The sequence below is a fragment of the Psammomys obesus genome, unplaced genomic scaffold (assembly GCF_907164565.1).
Source record: "Psammomys obesus unplaced genomic scaffold, mPsaObe1.curated_primary_1811, whole genome shotgun sequence".
In the NCBI taxonomy this organism is placed as follows: Eukaryota; Metazoa; Chordata; class Mammalia; order Rodentia; family Muridae; genus Psammomys; species Psammomys obesus.
The window spans coordinates 4380145-4399961 of NW_026590061.1; the positions used below are offsets into that span (position 1 = coordinate 4380145).

At 42.4% G+C, this 19817-nt stretch overlaps 1 protein-coding gene across 7 annotated transcripts in view; it reads left to right on the forward strand.

The window, feature by feature from the left end:
- Positions 1–19817, forward strand: part of Sox5 (SRY-box transcription factor 5) — a 367386-nt gene that overhangs the window by 86945 nt on the left and 260624 nt on the right. For all 7 annotated transcript variants that reach the window (XM_055605653.1, XM_055605658.1, XM_055605654.1 and 4 more), the window contains exon 3: positions 3191–3401. In XM_055605653.1, the coding sequence (XP_055461628.1) occupies positions 3191–3401 (211 nt within the window). The remainder of the gene's footprint in view (positions 1–3190; positions 3402–19817) is intronic.

A 19817-nucleotide genomic window follows, 5' to 3' on the forward strand; every position in this document is an offset into this window, starting at 1 on the left:
AAAGGAGACAACCAGATACAGTCCAGAGAATTTGTGTTCAAGGCTCACAAAGGGAGAGACCTCCAAGTGCATCCAGAGCTGGTCACTCTGATGTCACCAGACACTGTAGTACAGTTCGAGGTTCTGTGCCCTCGACTATAGAGGCTTGACAATTGCCCTCGGATCTTAGGAGTGGTATAGGTGTACATGGCTATTATAGCCTTTTGTGCTTCTGAGAGTTGAGTATCTGAGCTTCATCTGCCATCAGAGTGAAGAGAAACTCATAGACATGTTTCATGTATGGCACAAAGAATCTCAGGAAGAAACCAGGAACACCAGGATTCCCTTGACTGCAGCCTGAGCCAGCTCTCCCCAGCAAAACACTCACCATACAAATGAACAATGGTTGCTCAAGAGCGCCTAACCACCCATTAAAGGAGCTCTAAAAGGAGAGCAACAGAACCAAAAAATCTGGGCAGAGGGTTCTTTTGTGAGACTAATACTCCAAACAAGGACCATGCATGGAGATAACCTACAACCCCTGCACAGATGTAGCCCATGGCAGCTCAGTGTGCAAGAGGGTTCCCCAGTAATAGGAGCAGGGACTGTCTCTGACATGAACTCATGGGCTGGCACTTTGATCACCTCCCCCTGAGGGGGGAGCAGCCTTACTGTCCACAGAGGAAGACAATGCAGCCAGTCCTGATGAGACCTGATAGGCTGGGGTGAGATAGGCTGTCATTGGACTGGGGGAGGGGTATAGGAGAAGAAGATGGAGGGAGAGTGGGACTGGGAGGGGATGGAGAAGGGATTAAAGCTGGGATACAAAGTGAATAAACTGTAATTAACAAAAATATTTTTTTTTAAAGGCATTAGTAGTACCAGCGGCTAAAATGTCACCTGACAGATGAAGTGATGATAAGATAGATTCCTGTGTGGAGTATCAGTAACACTTGGAGAATTCTCTCTAAGTTTGTCCTGCCATAGAAACTGGATTTAGAATCCTTGAGAAACAAATTAAGCCTTTTAAAAGTCTCGCCTTTTGGTGGGCAAGGCCTGGGAACGGGAGGTCTGTAAGGTGTCCTTCATGTAGGACTCATTTCTGATCTTCTATGACCGATTTCATGCAGATGTGGGAGGCATCCTCCATCAGGACAAGCTATCCTAAAGATGTGTAGTCGTCAATCAGCTGCCGGGTTCTTGTTTCTAGAGCACTCCGTGTTTAATGTGAGGGCTGGATGCCGACAGATGCCTTTGGCATGAAGCCTCGGTTGAGATGTGTTTACTTTGACCCAGGGAGGAAAGTGAGATGAAAAAATCCTTGGTGTACAACAACTATAGATGCTTCTTGCTGCACTCTGTATTGTAGAAGATGTTTACTGTGAGCTGACTACGAGAAGCGCTCTCAGGAGCTTGCGGAATGCAGTATTCATACTCTGACGGGATGCAGCCTGTGTGCTGTTTCTCTGTGTGCTTACGCTTAGGTATAGTTTTAAATAAATAATGTCAAAAGTGGGCATACAATTTCTCTCCAAGGGCTTGTGATTACTATGTAATGTAGCTTGTACTCAAAACCCAATAACATTCGAAACTGAAGTGTATGCATAGAGCATTCACCCAGCACAGCAGAGGCATATTCCATAGTGCTGCTGAGAGACTGAAGTTACTTGGGATTAAGCTATTTGGGAATTAGAAATTATAATTAAGGAGCTTTCCTTAGCTCACATTCTTCCTCCCCTCCCCTTCTTCATTTTCTTCTCTTGTTTTCTCCACAGCCCATCCAACAAACTGATATTTCTCCAACAGTTAATGTCCCTATACCCACTAACATCTGTTAATTTATAATCACATAAACATATAATGATTATGTTGATAACTATTTCCAAGGATTGAGGTGACAAGATTTTAGCCAAGTAATTTAGTATACTTTAAACTAGCCAATATTATCCTGATTTTTTTTTTTAAAGTATGAGCTATCAATGTCATTTGTTATATTTCTGGGACCTGATATCTTCTATCATTATCTCAGGTGATGAAAGTATCAACAGGCATAGCGTGTTATCTTATAATCCTCCATTTGCTCACACTTGAGTGTATTTTAAAGAAGACCTTCCACAACATACCAATGAGAAGTATAATCAGAGTTAAACTCACAAGGCTCTGCTACAGTTTGCTCCTAACAGTGAAAACACTGTGTGGGGGAGCTTAAGGACTGTGGACGTGAGTGATGACCCCAGGAAAACCCTTAGGGAAGAAAATTGTTTATCATGCCAGATTCCTGCATCTTTAAAATGCCTGGAATATCTTTGACACAAAATATACCCTGCATGTAACAAATGTCACAAATTGGTGGTTGAAATTTGGGGGAGGAAAGATAAGAGAATACAAAAAGACAAAGTTTTAGAATAAAGAGCAGAGTTGCTCCTGGGCAGATGATTACAAAGAAGCAAAACTCAGGGGACAGTGAGAGGAGAAGAGGGGACAGGCTAAGAGCACACTGGACACTACAGGGAGAGGAGGGGAGGAGACGGGCTAAGAGCATGCCACAGTGAAAGGAGGGAAAAGGACAGGCTAAGAACACATTGGATACTACAGTTAGAAGAGGGGAAGGCCAGAAACCAGGCTTCAAATAGTGAGTCAATGAGTGAGGAAAGCTTCCACAGAAGCTGTCAGTCTCAGGATGTTTCTGCCAAGTGCCCAAGCCTCCTATGGGGTGAGGCTTTTGAAAAGCTTGAGAGGGAGTTGGACACCAAGAGAGTCCCAGTTTCGATTAGGAGAGGAGACAGCTGCTGAAGATGAAAGCAAGGTACACACATATATGATTTGTTTAAACATTCTAATGTCACGAGGCAGTTGAATGCAGTTGACAATTCTACCCAACATTCATACAAATCTCTGCGACCTTTAAGCAACAGTCGGGGCAGTAGGGCTACACTCTGTCACTGTATAAACACTGCATTTAAAAACTTGATGCCTCACTTTAAGGCAAGGGCCTCCTATTTTGTTTCTGCCTGTAGAGCGATCCGTGACTCACTCCCGAGCTGGCTTGCAAAGCCGAGATAGTATTTTTTCAAAGTTTCTTTGCTCCTTGCTCTTACAGACTGACATGCCACGTGTTTATATGTGTACAGTGTGAGCTACAGATACCCTTCTCCCCAAAGAAATCTGACTGAAATTCAAATCTCCACCCTGTCTTTGCTCTCTATTCCAGGAAGTCGATGGCAATAAAGTTATCTCTTCACTAGCCCCGTACAACTCATCTACCTCACCTCAGAAGGCAGAAGAAGGTGGGCGACAGAGTGGCGAGTCCGTGTCTAGCACAGCCCTGGGGACTCCAGAGCGGCGCAAGGGCAGCCTGGCGGATGTGGTGGACACCTTAAAGCAGAGGAAGATGGAAGAGCTGATCAAGAATGAGCCAGAAGGTAAAGGCCGGGAGGAAACTGCTGTGGCCTTCCTGCTTTAAGCAGTTTGATTTAGCTTCTAGTTCTGAGGTTTGGTTTAGATTCCTAAATTGAGCAAATTAGAAACCTGTAACTATGAAGATCCTTTCTGTGTTTCTATCTTTTCTTTCTAGCTTTCTTCCTTTCTTTCCTCCTCTCTTTGTATATCACATACTAAGATTTTTTTTTAAATCATAAATTCATGTTGCAACGTGATCCTTATTTTTATACATGAGTAAGTTATACTTGAGTGAAACTTATAGATTCAAGAATAGAATGCCGCAGCATTGCCCAGAAGATCCACCTACTTGTCACGTATCTGAAGCCTGCATTGTACATCTCTAGTAAAAATTTTCCCCTTAAGGGCCACTTTAGAATTGTGTTACACTTTGTAACCCTTATACATCAATATTTCTTATCCTAACCTTGATCTTGGGTCCACTCCTTGTACATAAAAGAAATGTGATTATAGTTACTTAGAAGTAGCCCCTCTTGGTCTCCCTTTTTTGGACTTTTAGAATTCTTTCTTTTGGGGTTCCAACTTTAAAACTCTCTTTCATACTTATTGGTAGCAGCCAGAGCTTGATATACATATGTGCAGGACTTATCTTAAAAATAAAACAAAGAAAAAAGAAAAAAAACTTGCTAGCCTGTTCAAGGTTAGATCCTGATGTTAACTTGTTCCAGTTTAACCCTGGTTGGGTCTGGGGCTCAACATGCAAGAGCAAACTGCCCTCTTTCTCAGCTGCAACTTCCAAGTGAGCAAACCAACAAACAGTGGAGAGGAGATGATCGCGTGTCATGCCTGACCAACAGTGTGTGAAAGCCAATACACTGCATTGTCCAATTTGGATCTGTGAACCCTTTCAAATTACTCTTTTAAAGGTTAGGCTCTGTGTCTGGATCCTTGAGTTTTTTGTTTTGTTTTGGTTTGGTTTTATTGTCACATCATCCTTGTCCTCTAATTGTTCCGGCACCATTTTCTGAAAGATGATCCTTGTCCACTGAACACCTTTGCTCCTTTGTAAAGGAGACTGACTGGATGCTTGCACTGTGTGTCTGTTCTGTATCTTGTTCCATCAGGTCATTAGACTTTTCTTTCCTTGATAATTATGCTGTCTTAATGAGCAGAGCTTGCTTGACAAGGAGTATTGCCTTGGGTAGCATCATTTCCAACTTCTGTCCTTTTCTTTAGGATTTTATGGATCAGTCTGAGCCTACGGTCTTTCTCACAAACTCTACAGTCAGTGTGCATATATCCAAAGAACCTTGTTGAGTTGACTGGGAATGCGTGTGCGTGTAGATCACACTATAAAGAAGACATGATTGTTCTCATCCACAAACAAAATATTTTTTTCAGTTATTACAATCTTGGTTCTCTCACAGTTTCTACATATATAACATAGATTGATTTTTTACTGCATTTGTGCTTGTTTATTACCATTTTGTATAAAATGAAAAGATAAACAAGAATCATACTATTATTGATTTCAAATTTTAACTGCTAGCTGATAATATGCAAAAATTCCATGTGCTGTCCTTCCATGTCCATGGGCTCAGATTCAGTTCCAGCAGTTTTGTTGGCTGTGAGATTTTCCATGTGGGCAAGCATTTCATCCACGAACTGAGAGTTGCATTTATTTCATCTCTCAGTGAAGATTTTATTATTTTTATTTCTTCTTACATGTTAAGACTTCTTGTAGATTATTGGTTAAGAGTGGGAAGAGGGGATACGAGCCCCTGGCTGTGTTCTTGCTTCTAAGAGCCAGGCTTCTTGACACACCATGATGGAGGATGTTTGCTGTAGGATTTCGTAGGTGATGCTTCAGGACTTACTTTCCTCCTTGTTCTATTTTTCTAGGAATTTGGAATTTTACCTATTAATATAATACACACAATCACTGATCATTATTACCTATTAGTATAATACACAATCATTGATCTTTAAATTCTCAAGGAGATTTTTCAGACATTGATATACCTAGCAAACTTGCCCTAAACCCTCTGGGCCACACTTCATAGTTCTTTTGACCTATTTTGGGATTTGACTTGCTCAGATTTGTTGAGGATGTCACAAATGAGCCATGAGGTACTAAATTAGTTCATAATTTTCTTATGAGTAATATACATCTCTGGTTCAGTGCTCGCTTCAGATACGAAGTTGGATTGATCATGTGTTAATTTAAAATCACAGCTTTTGATATGTTCTGAATGCGAGGATAAGAACTATGGTGGTTTGTTTTGTATACTCTATTCCAAGGAATTTGGGGAGTTATTTTGAGATGATTCAATTAAAGGAAATTTTGTCTGTGACATTGTCATTTCTCCACTGTATTGAGTTGGCTAATGGTAGATGCATAAACTCTTAACTTGGAAGTAGATGGCAGGCCTAAACCCAAAGAATAAATCTCAGTGGGAAAGATAGCCACAGGTGGTACCCACAGTATTTGACATAAGATACACAGGAGCACTGAGATTTAGAGGAGAAACTCAATTCCCAGTAGCTGTTACGGCAGAACATCAAGGATGGGTGTCCATAGTAGGAAGGATCGGCACTAGGAAACAGCATTATTGCGTATGATGCTTAGAAGCATTTCTTACTATATCTCCATCAGTAATGTATATGAATGTACTTCCTCCTCTTAAAATACTTAAATGCTCAGGCAAGAAGGGACATATTACTTGATAGAATAAGCTCGTAGGAATGTAAATTGAACAAGGCAAGAATTGAAAAGTCCGAGTTTGGGCTGAGACGAATCTTCGTTGGGAAGAACACCTGCCGTGCTAACATGATAACCTACCTGGAAGTCGCACTTACCACAAGTAGGCGTGACCGCGTATGTGCCTGTAAACCCATGTGTGTGCTGTAGGGGACAGGAATAAGTGGGTCCTCGGGGCTTTGGTGGCCACCAGCCTAGCTTCTGTCCCAAAGGAATTATAGTCTGATGGTGTCCTCTTTTGGCCTCTGTGCATGCATAGGCATGCCAACCTGTCTATACGTTATATTCATATGTGTACCACACTCATAGACACACTATCCATATATACACACATGCACACAGACTCCCTCATCTCCCTCCTTGAGTTCCAGAAACAATCTCTGTATGAAAGAGCATTAAATAGCTTTTACACCCACATACGCAAGTTACCCAGAGCTTCCTCTGAATATTCAAGATTACAGACCTATTCTGACGGATAGTTTGCCCTGGTAACAATGTATATGCATTTTAAAATATTTTGTGTGCTGTTTTGAGACATGGTCTCATACTGTAGCCTATGTTTGCTTAGGGCTCAGTATGCAGCCCAGGCTGGCCTCAAATGTTTGATGGTCCTCCTGCCTCTGTGTCCCAAGTGCTGGGATTAGTCATGAGCCTCCATGACTATTTCAAGAATAAATATCTAGTGACTGAAACAATTTACAGACGTATAAAGATGTAATTTATATCTGAGTAAAGCCATGTTCTTATTCAGGAAGAAGTAATATAAATTGCAAAGGGAAAAGCATGCACAATTGTAATTTAGGAGATTGTAGGTCTTGCATCAACTTGAAGCTCTGTTGGCCTTCAGGACATCGTTGATCAAAGGGTGTTGGACATGCCTGAGACTGGCTACTCCAACCTGCCTTCCCACTCATTCACAAGGGTTCATGAGCTGAGGCTCTCTCATTACCTAGCATCAAAAGATAAAATATTCAGTAATCTGTCTGAAGGGAAAAATGCAAAACAAGTCGGTGGAGAAGCCACAAGCCCCTGTTGCAGCCCCACGGAGAGAAAGGCATGGGAGCAGGGAGGGGGTGTGTGGGCTGAGTGCTAAGTGCACAAATGGATGCCACAGGATGGATCTTTCTCCTCTAGATATTTGTCCATTGTCTTTCAAAGGCCATTAAAATGAGCAGCAGGTTGTGATGAAGATTTCATTAAGCCCAGTGAAATCGTTATGAGGGGCCATGTTCACATCTTGGCTTCCTCTTGTGGGGTGGGGGTGGGGGAGCAGCTCTCATTACAAAGACCACGTTATCCCCAGCTCCAGTCTGCCAACAGCAAGCCAACAGGGACAGGGAAGCTGGAAGAGGAGGCTCGGCCCTGGGAAGGGAGGCCAGGGAGGTGCGCTCGCAGTCAGAGAGTACAGGTGCATCCAGGTGGCAGAAGCGAGGGCTCTGCTTTCCTCTAGCCTGGGCTTCTGCCAAGTAATGAATTAGAACAATTCAAACATATATTAAGAGAAAAGCATATAACTTTCTTGCTTGTGTTTTTAGTCCTTCAGAATTTTGGTCTGTCCTTATCAAAAAGGATCTGGTCATACAGATTCTTAACGTCCATTCTTTTAATCTATCTATCTATCTATCTATCTATCTATCTATCTATCTGTCTGTCTGTCTGTCTGTCTGTCTGTCTGTCTGTCTGTCTGTCTGTCTGTCTATGTATCTACATGTGCAAGTACAAGTCTGAGTATATATGGAGATAAGAACAATTTGTAGGACTTAGTTCTTTTCTTCGACAATGCAGGTTCCAGGGATTGAACTCAGGTCATCGGGCTTGGAGGCAGGTGCCTTTACCCACTGTGTTTCTATCTTTTCTTTCTAGCTTTCTTCCTTTCTTTCTTTCCTCCTCTCTTTGTATATCACATTACTGTCCATGCTTGCTTTAACTGATATGTGCTGCTAAATTCATAGGAAACCCAAGGAGTATATATCAGCCTTTCTTTTGCAGTTGATAATAAGTCCTTGGCCTCAGCCAACCTTTCGTAGGTATGGCAATTGAAGATAGACATGACACTTACTACTTTGACAAATAACATGTCACTCCTCATTATGGCATTGAGTGCAATGATGTATTGGGGAAATCTTTAAAATCTACAAAATTATAATTAAATTATGAAAATTATATAATTAACATAAGGCAAGTGTCTACCACCTTATTGCATGTGATTTAAGATATTTTGCCTAGCTTTCACACCTGAGCTATGTGCACAACGTTGCCAGAATCAGGAAGGAACACACACACACACACACCCACGACCTCAGTAACTACATACCTTTTCTCTCCATTTTCAGATGAGAAACCTGATAATTAAAGATGTTGTAGGACCATCTCAAAGCTAGTGTTGCTCTTGGTGTTAGGATTCTCAGCCTCACGTACAGCTTACTAATTTTTCATGGTAGTTTATTTACTCCTGTGCTTTAGTAGCACACACATCTCCATATTCCTCTGAAATACTGAAAATGAAGTGATAGCTTTTTTTTAAATTTACTTTTTCTTTATTACAATTTATTAACTTTGTGTCCCAGCTGTAGCTCCCTCCTTCTCCCCTCCCAATCCTGCCCTCCTTCTTCTCCTCCCATGCCCTTCACCTAGTCTGCTGATAGGGGAGGTCATCCAACCATGTTTGTAGCAGCTTTATTCATAATAGCCAGAATCTGGGAACAACCTAGACATCGCTCAGCTGAGAAATGGACACAGAAACTGTGGGACGTTTGCACAATGGAATACTCTGAAGCAATTAAAAACAAGGAAATCATGAACTTTCCAGGCAAATGGTGGGAGTTAGAAAAGATCATCCTGAGTGAGGTATCCCAGAAGCAGAAAGACACACTTGGTATATATTCACTTATAAGGGGATATTAGACATTTGATATAGGATAATCATACTAAAATCTGTACACCTAAGGAAGCTAATCAAGAAGGAGGACCCTGGGTAAGATGATCAATCCTCATAAAGAAAGTCAAATGGGATGGACATCAGAAAAGGGAGAAAATGGGAAACAGGACAGGAGCCTACCACAGAGGGACTCTGAAAGACTCTACCCAGCAGGGTATTGAAGCAGATGCTGAGACTCATAGCCAAACTTTGGGCAGAGTGCAGGGAATCTTATGAAAGAAGGGGGAGATAGAAAGATCTGAAGGGGACAGGAGACAAGGAGACCAACAGAACCAAAAAATCTGGGCATAGGGGCCATCTTGGACTGATACTCCATCCAAGGACCATGCATGGAGATAACCTAGAACCCCTGCACAGATGTAGCCCATGGCAGCTCAGTCTCTAAGTGGGTGCCCTCATTATGGGAGCAGGGGCTGTCTCTGACATGAACTCTGTGGTTGGCTCTTTAATCATCTCCCCCACGGGGGGGCGGGGAGCCTTACCAGGCCACAGAGGACAATGCAGCCAGTCCTGATGAGAGCTGATAGTGATCGTTTCACAGTAAATTAAATGTTACTTGATAAGTGATCAGATTTCTATCAAGTGTTTAAGTGCACACTTATCCATTGTAGGCTGTCCAAGTTTAAACTGTCATTAACAAAGAAGAAAAATAAGAAAACCTTGAGAGTAAAAAAAAAAAATCATTATAGAATAATGTCTGGGAGGAAGATAATTGTGGACTAGTAGAACTGCAGATGTAAGAGTAAAGCAGACATGTTTATGTTATATCTCCTTGTCATAGAGTTTGCATGGATCTCTCAGGAAGTGGGAGTTAGAGCTGACCTAGGTCTCACAGGAAGTAGGCGTTAGGGTTGGGCCTGGGTTTCATAGGAAGTTAGAGTTAGAGCTACCTTTAATTTTACTCCTGTTCTAATGGAATGCTGTATTTGGGGCAATTTATTTAATTTTATTCTAATATTATGCTCACTAAGGTGTAGATTATGATACTAAATTTTCAAAATGTTTGGGGAAAACTATGCTTAATTCTTATACTATTGCTCTGTTGCTGACTTAGGTAATGGAGAGGAGAAACCTTCAGAAACATGTGACCTCCTGTCAGTGCTAGGTCGGTTCTTCATCTGTTCCTCATAGACCACTGCAGCCTGGATGGCTGATGGTCAGCTGGAAAAGGCGCACTAAGCCTGACCACCTGGGTTCCATCTCTGGGACCCAAATGGTGGCAAGAGAGAACTACCTCCAGCATATTGCCCTCTGACCTCCTCGTACACACCCTGGTCTCACTGTGCCTCTACACACACACACACACACACACACACACACACACACACAGGCAAAATAAATAAGTATAAAGCAAGATTTAAATCACCAAAGTTAACATTCTTCTTCTTATTATTTTACTTAAAAACATACACTTAGTGACCTGGCCCTGCTCTTATCGTATGGAGGACCCTGAATGGGAACAGAAGGACTGTCCTTCACACTCTCCTTGACAATGAACACAAAAACACATTTTACCGCAGTGCACCTTGCATTTCCTGATGCAACTTTCCTGCACCCTCCAAGCTGCACATCCCGTCTAGTGGGCACGCTATTCTCTCAGTCCTTTGTGCTTTAATGGTCCTTTACTGGAAACAGGAAAATCTGTGTGTGTGCATGTGTGCTACCTGAGCTTCTGGGGACCGTCCTGTCCTGCCTCACAAGGGCTGGGCCTGCAGACCTGGCCTCACCGGGTCTCCTGATCCACACTTGGAGGCTGAAGCTGGCTCAGCAAGGGCTTTGTCCCCAGCCCCACTGCTGGGTCCCTGTCGATGACCATCACCTGCCGTACATAGCACTCTTTGTCTTAATCATGTACCATAAACGTTCCTTCTTTTTTTGTTTATTAACAATTTTGTGGTTTGTTTACAAAGTGATGTATCTCATTCTGACAGTTTCGCATGTGGCTGTCATGATACTTTGTTCTTTTAGAAATTCTAATTGCTTGCATTTATTTGCTTATTTATTTATTTATTTATTTAGTGTGTGTGTGTGTGAGAGAGAGAGAGAGAGAAAGAGAGAGACTGTGATGTCTATTATATTTAGGGTGATACTTTATAAACATTTAGTAATATTCTGTGATGTAAGTTTATCTATTTCTCACTCTTGAATCTTGCAACTCTCCGTATGAATAAAAGTTTACTCTTAAGTAAGATTTAGCTGCAACTGAGCATCTACATTGTAATTTCACCAGGGAACTGTACTTACTTAGCTTCATTCATTAGCATAACCGTGCTAATGTGCTGTGTGCCCTTCACTGCAATGCTGACTGCACTACTTTCTTCAGGTGACTGAGGGGAGCAGATGAGGTAGTGGCAGCCACAGGACTCTGTAAATCGTGATGTGCTTGGAAAAGCACCAGTTATCAAGACTGCCGCATCATGGCTCATGTATTACTCCTCAGGTATACTGGCAACTGGATTATGATGATCCTTTCCCAGGATCCCTTGGGGGAGAAAGTTGGGACATCCAGTATCAATAATATCAACAGCAACTGAGAGGCTAACAAACCCATGAACAGGCCATGGCTTTAGTATTTCTTTATATACTCACCCAAACAAATATGTGGTTGGCCTGTTTCTTATATCAAGAATGACGTCACGGTAAGAGAGACAAGTTTCCTAAATTAATAATGGTTAAGTCACAGATTGTGAGCAGTGCAAAGGTAGGAGGGGCAGTGTGAGTTCCATTGTGTGCTGCTTGTTTCCCCTGTATGTGCTAAAAAGAAATATTAAGACCCAAAGACTCAGAATTATCTAAAGTTTTACCATTCTCTTATATGCACGTGTCCCTTCTTTTCTTATTTTTTCCTCCCTTCCCTTTGGTGCGCAGGAGCATGACCTGGTGTATGTGTGCCTGTGTGTGCTCATGTGAGTGTTTCTCTCTCAGGCTGCCACATGCCTGTTTTTATTAATGTCTGCACCTCTCCATGTCCTTCCTCCATTGACATTTTTGTTTGTGGCACTGATGTCCACAACCAGAAGAATTCCCCCGAATTCCCCAGGGAACCTTTGCTCCTAACTATAGAGCTCCGGGAACATGGCATCTCCTCACAGTCCTACCCTGTTTCTTCATGGAAAGCAGTTCCGTCTGCTTTTGCATAGGATTCACAGACAGTTCTTCTCTGTGAAAACCATTGACATTAGGCACTGAGCTTCGAAAAGTCTAGATCGTGGTGGAGTTCACCACATCTCCAAGCTGCCCGGAGACTCACCATCGGGGGTGCTGACGGGCAAGTTTGCATTCAGTCTTTTCCACAAGGCTTATGTCTGTGGCTGAGATGGCAACAAGATTCACCAACAACAGAACTGAATTAGACATATTTGTCTGTTTGTTGTTGTTATTATTATTGGTTTTTGAACTGAAATGAATGTACGGAGCATTGTCACACTGGCCTCTTTCAAAGCCTGGAAATGCATATGAATTTTACTCCAGGACACATATTTTACATATTTGTACCTGCCATGAACACAATCCACTGTACTCAATGGCACCTTCTATAGAACTTGTAGAATTTTCCAGAAAAAAAAGGAGATATATATATATATATCTCCTTTTTTATATCTATATCAGTTCCTACACCCCCAAATCACTCTGAAGCCCTCTTCCTAGGTTGCCGGCGGAGTTTAGAATTGCTGAAGTAGGCATTGCACGCAGATCAGTTGTGTCAGTGGTATGCTCTAGGGTCAGGCGCAATCATTCTGAAAGGTGGGCCAGAGGTATTGTCTGCACAACATCTGTGCAGAGTAACCAGCAGCGCCTTGTGTCTGCTGTGGAGCATCCCTCTAGAAATGAAATCAAGCCTGTTGTTTTAGTGGACAAGTTGAGACGGAGACTCAGAATCACCCTTAGCCCAGCAGCTTCCAAATTGTGACTGTCTCGGGGAAAACAATTAAGGTTTGTACTCTCAAATCAAAGAATCCCCAGCATCCCTCTCCCTGTGTAGAAAGCAGGCTCTCTGAAACCCACTCTTGTCTTTAGCACTGCATTTGATGAGGAGGTAAAGAGAGAGAGCGCGCACATCAGGAGAAAACCTAAAGATACTTTAATTGGCAGAGGTTTGAGTTGCGTTCATCTCCTTGCTCACTGTCCCTTTGAGGAGTACATCCTGAAGAGGCTTTGTGAGTGCTGTTCCCATGAAGGACAAACAAGGGGACTTTTCAATGGCTCTCTTTAAAGTTTTGTTCCTCACACTCCAGCTGCTGTCAGGGGCTACGCCTCACGCACTGTGGCTCTGTGTTCAACCGTGCCGTCTGTCACTCGGAAATGTCTCTCTTCTTGTTGAGCAAGCTAGACTCTAACCCGGGGCACCCCTTCTCAAAGGCACCCCTATATGGAAATCAACACTTATAAAGTGCTGATAGAGGAGACAGCTTCTTTCTCAAAGGCTGAGACAAGGCGATACCCTCACACACTGAAGAGTCTGTTTCTTTTCAGGAAGGAGTTGTTTGAAGGTGAGCAGACAGCCACGTTGGAAGCCTTGAAGTGAATCTCATGCACTCTCCCACTTCAAGTGCTACCCATCACTGGCAGTTTGGCCCGATCTGTTTGACTTCATTAAGTATTACAGGAAATTTATTTATATTTTTACTAAAGACCTTCAGGTTTGGATCATGAAGCCTCAGGGATTGTTTATGGGAATTCTCTTTACATGGCCAGTCTTTGAGCTGTAATCCAGGGTTGTGGGTACAGACAACCACTTGGGTGACATAGCTTCTATCCTTACTGCCACTTAACGTAGCCACTTATAGGAGTCCCTCTGTACTCTGTCAAGTTAGTAATATGTCTTAAGTTGGATATTGACTTTGATTAGAGTATTGGTTCCTGTTTAAACATGTGTGTATCTACTGAAGGGACAGCATAGGGAAGGCCCAACAATCTTTTACACAAATAATTCTAATTTTTTTTTTCAGATAGATAAGATACCTTTTTTTCCCGTCCTACACTAAATCTGCCAGTCCCAGATCTTCAGATCCAATGCACAAATCTCTCAGAAGGAGGCCTGCTGACCCTGGCTGCATATTTATAAATAAACTCAAGGGGAACACAGCAGCCCTTCTTGCTGATCATATAGCAAGGCTTTTGGGGACATCATTTATTTAAGAGTGAAGAGCCAGCCACCTGTTTCAGAGGCCTCCCATGCCTCACCAACCAGATCCCAGCCTCCGCTGAATGGCAACACTCTAATCTGGGCAGCCCTGCAAGCCTCTTTCTGAGGCTCACTCCAGCCCGGCTGAAGAATTAGCGTGTTTGCGTGCCCATGTGTGTTTTTCACTCCCTCACCCCCGAGGCACTTGTCACAACCATGCATATTAAAATTAATCAGACCTCCCAGGCCTGTGTGGCTGTGTGTTTAACACGGAGAAGAGGATATCAAGCCTTTGCCCTAATTAAATAGGCCTGCTTAGCTTTGTTCTAGTGGCTGCTCGGGCTCTTTTTCTAATAGGACTTGCTCCTGAAGAAGGCACGGACGCCACTGCAGAAGCGGAGAGCAGCACTCAGGGCCGTCTGTGCCACCTGCTCCCACAGTCCCGAGACCTCAAGGGCTCCCCGGAGCACCCTGTGCGCAGCCCTTGACGTTAAGGAGAAATATGGCCAGCAGCATGAGGGAGCAGAGAGGCTGGGGCCAAACAGAAGGAGCATATGACCTGGACACTTTGCTTTGATTGAGATGGCCCGTGTCACTGCTGTAGCTGGAGACCAGCCCTGCTCTCCTGAGTTTGGACCACAAACTTTGGAAGCCGAAGGGAGACTCTTGTTGAAATGTCCTATGGAGCTCCTCCCTGTCTCTCTTGAATTTGAAAGACAGCTTTTTCACCCTGCTTTATTTATTCATTTATTTATTTATTTTTACTTAATTCTTTCCCGAGTCAAAGAAAACAATTCTTGATTCAATAATGGCATCGGTATTGATGCAGACAATACTACATCCGACTGTTTCTAGGCCACACCTATTTTCATTTGTGTTAGAGCTTTTTCCATATCCACGGAGAGGAGCAGCACAAGTCATTCAGAAAGAAACTTTTATGTAGTTTTAGGCTGGAAATTCTAAGAAAGGCCCAGATACATAGGACACAGCCATTTTCTTCATTGTGGCTTTAATATAAAAAAATAAGGGAAAATGGACTATAATGGTGTCTCAGTTTGTGTATTTCAGTCTCAATTTATCTATATTATTGGGACATTTTGTGGTTTAGATAATACATGCAGAAAATCTTAAAATATCTCAATTTGATATTAATTATATGCATATATATGTGAAGTAAACTATCAAGTCAGCATTTGAAGCCATTTGAAAAACATGACATGAAACGGCTCCACATTAAACAGCAATGGGCTATTGTAAATTGGCAGATAGCCCCTGAACATTTCCGTAAAGGCCACTCTAAAACATTCATTTCTTCTTTAGCAAATACAAAAGGTCACATAATTAAAGACAAAGAAACAGCCTAACTCTTGCTTTTCACCTTCCCCCTGCTTCCTCTTGTCGAGTTGCGGCGTGTCCGGACCGGTGTAGCCATAGTCCCGCATCCTATACTACCCGTGATCATGTGACTACCGTGTGGGGCTCTCTCAGTGCTGCAAGCAACTGACAGCAGTGTGGTACCTGACAGGCTCTTCACCACTCCCCTCCACACTGGGGCTCCTGTGGTTATTTATCAACACAATGCAGGCTCTTCCGTGTGGGTGTATACGAAACAGAAAGAAAAATCAAGGCCCTGAACAAGTAAATACATCTTTCATTATGTCTTTTGTTTGGTGTGTTTACTGAGTGCTATTCTTGGTCAATAGAAGTTGTCTGGCACTTCTGTGGAAGGGTGAGGAACCTTTTCTTGAACTTTCCCCTTTTGTTTTGTCTTTGTGAAGAAAGTTGCCTTGTGCTGTTTGCTTTTCACTGCCAGCTCAGTGTAAAATCTCTCTGAGCCTGTCCCTGCCATCAGCTCAGCAAATGCAGGGCATTATCAAAGTAATCGACCCTTTCATCCTTCTTGGTTTGAGATGGACAGTTAGGAAGGTAGAGCTCCAAAGTAGAACATGAAAACTTTGTCATCAGAAGTGATTAACAAGATAACAAGCACACAAAAGATGGTTTTCTATCCCAGCTAGCTTTAGTTGGCCGTGGACTTGTGTAAGCCTTGCTGAGATACTGTGCCCTGACCTCCTGCACATTAATATGACATCAGGGTAGAACTTGAAGCCAGACGGAATTGAGGAAGAAGTCTGGAGCTGGGAAAGTGCCCCAGCAGTGAGCATTCCTTTACTGTAGCAGGACAATGATCTTATGCTGGTGCTTAGTATTTTTTTAAATTAATAAATCTATTTATTAACTTTACTTCCCGATTGCAGCCCCCTCTCTCCTTCAAGTACCCACTCACAAGCCTCTCTCCCATTCTCTCCTTTCCTACTCAGAGAAGGGGAGGTCTCCCACAGCTACCAACCTGCCCTGGCACAGTAAGTTCTTGCAGAACTAGACGTACCCTCTCCCACTGAAGCCAGACCAAACAGCCCAGCTAGGGGAGTGGCATCCAAAGCCAGGCATCAGAGTCAGAGTGGGGGACACACATGAAGACAGAGCTGCAATTCTGCTACATATGTACAGGGGCCTAGGTCCATCCTATGCATGCTCTTTGGTTGGTTGTTTAGTCTCTGTGGGCCCCCATGGGCCCAGGTTAGTTGACTCTAAGTCTTCTTATGGAGTGCTTGTCTCCTCTGACTACCTCCATTGCTCCCCCAACTCTTCAATGGGACTCCAGAGGCTCTGTCTAATGTTTGGTTGTGGGTAATCAGGGATGGGTATTACAGATGAATGAAAACCCTGTCAACAGTCTTTCCTTGGGAAATTATGCTGTGTTCTAAAGACTTACCTGAAAGATTTTCTTTTGTTTTTTTTTTTTTTTTTAACCACCATGTATAGGAGGTGTGTGCTCTACTGGTGTGCTATAGTCCCCAGACCTCAAATAGTTTGATTCACCCTTAGCTATAGGGAAGAGTTGAAAGCAAAACAACCTGGCAGTGATCAAAATGCTTACTTCTTCCCTTTAGGGTTGATTTCCTTCAGTAGATTGCTGTTTGATGGCATTGTTTGACTGCCCATGTTCTGTTTCTTCAGCATGTCAAGGTTCCACATCTCAGCAAAGAGATGCATCTACCTGGGGAGTTGGGTGTGTTGGGTCACAAGAAAAGTATAAATAGAGAGGTCAGCTCTCACCATCAATGCGGTAGTTATTCAACTTGCAGGAAGAGAAAGAAGCACCCAGTTCAAAGTACCTATGGTAGGGTGTGGTCATCTGTCTGTGTCTGACTCCACGTTGCCTGACTTTGGCCGTCTCTGTCCTTTCTCTGCACATTGAACATGGCATCACAGTGGTGATGCTTGCCTTAGCTCCTTGTAGTTCATCAGAATGATAAGGGATACACAGCCCAAGTGAGAAGTTCCAAACAAGAAAAAGAAAAGAAAACAAAAGAAAAACTGTCATTTTAGCCCAGCTTTTGACTCAGAGAATCACAGTTAGAGGTTAACATACAATATTAATGAAATAACAGCAGAAAGTCTTAGAGTTTTTAGTTTTGTCCTGTCAGGATTTTTTGCTTTTTCTTTATGAACTAAATTTATTTATATAAATGTATTTACAAGTTTTAAAATCTGTTATATTATGAAGAGAATTCTACATTGTGCCTTTGCAAGGTATCTGTGATTCTAAATAATGAGATATGTTGTCCGTTTGATATTATCAAAGACTCAGAGTTTTATAGATGCTGTGTTTCTCTTGATCTTTGCTCTCTCTCTCTCTCTCTCTCTCTATATATATATATATATATATATATATATATATATATATATATGGTTTTTTGAGACAGGGTTTCTCTATGTAGCCTTGACTGTCCTGGACTAGCTTTGGAGACTAGACTGCCTTTGAACTCATGGAGATCTGCTTGCCTTTACCTCCTTGAGTTCTGGGATTACTGTTGTGTACTACTGCACCTGGCTTGCTCTCTATATTTTTATAGTAGTATTTTTACTTATGAGAAATGATCTCACCCACCCAGATTGCCACATTATTATTGTTTTATATCTATCTATCTATCTATTTCTTTGGACGTACTTTATATGCATATGCAAACACATATAGATGTAAAACAATACTACGACCACTGTCACCAGTACTACTACTCAAAGAGCTACTCTGGATTTTTGAATGACCTGCATCATGCTGAAGCTCTTTGGTATTATGCTTTATTTTACAGGGGCGGAGGCAGAGCACAATGCATAGCTGAGCTCAGAGATTGCTTTCAGCAGTTGCTTCTCTCCTTCTACCCTATGGGCCCCAGGGACTGAACCCAGGTCATCAGGCTTGGAGCAACTGCCCTACCCCGCCTAACCATCTTGCCAACTCCCTCCTGGTGCCTACACTGAGTTTTGCTAAAACAAGTGTACAGAATAGGAATTCTCGTTTACATTCTGTATTCCACTTTTTCTGTTTTTTTTTTTTTTCTTTTATTCTTTTGACATCCTGTATACATTCTTTTGTAAAGCCCAATGTGGAGTCGGTAACTCTTTTCACAATGGCCTTAACCTTAATTCTTTGGTCCTTCTCTTACACACCCTTTCATCTTGACAGCAAGTATGTATTGACATACTGATTATTGTGTGGGTTAATGAGGAGACAGAAGCAAAAGACACAGCCTCTGTTCTCAAACTGATTGTAAAATTTCAGGAAAGAGACCAAGGATTTTAGATCAGGGAAGGGTTTAGCAAGGAGGCAGCATGGGAGTTCTGTGCGGAAGGTGAAGTGCCTATACCTATGACCTACTGTAGCCTCACTCGGTATCTGACCAAATTGCTTCTGCGATTACTATTCACACAGCGGTAGGTATTTTGGTTTCCCCTTGCGAGGTGGGATGGCTCCTGTGAAAACCCCAGCCAGTTCTTTTCAGGTGCTTCTACAAACATGACTGTAGCATCCACTGGCCCCACCTCTCCATAGTATAGTACGGCTTTCTCTAATATGCCCCCGCCCCATCTCAACTTCTGTTTCTGACCAGCTGCCTGAAGAAAATCTACAGCTGAAAAGAAAAAGAAAATCCCTTTCGTTTTGTGCTTCAGCAAATAATCTAGAGGTGTAATGTTTTATTTTCCTTTACTCAGACATCTTTTGCTTTAGCCGCTATGATTATAGAGGATGGCATATATTATCATTGAACTTTTGTTTAATACCATCTGTTGGGAAGGTTGAAACAGATTGTGATGATAATGACAAAAGTAATACCTAAACTATAGCTTATTCAGGGGCTAAAAGAATCATAGCTTTGTATCATTTATTGATCCATAATAAAAAGCAAAAGCTATAACTATAGAGCAATAATTGAAGTTGTCTATAATTCTGTAACGATGACCTTAATTTTAACAACACTGCTTTAATTCTGATATATGTACAGATAGGACAAATACTCTATTAATTCTGGCATGCTCAGAGCTCATGCTGCTGGTCAGTAATGTGTACTTCATTTGTTACACAGTCTACTGGAGAAAAGATTGCCGGAAGGCAGGCTGAAGGACATGGCAGTCTCTTTACTTAACGTTACCCAGGAATCAAGGGGGGTGGGTCTCAGCTAGCATGGGATGTGGTCCTTGTGCAGTCCTGAACATTTTATCTCCAAGAGCTTTAACTAGGTCTCCAGCCTGGTGAGTTTACTTCCTGTTTG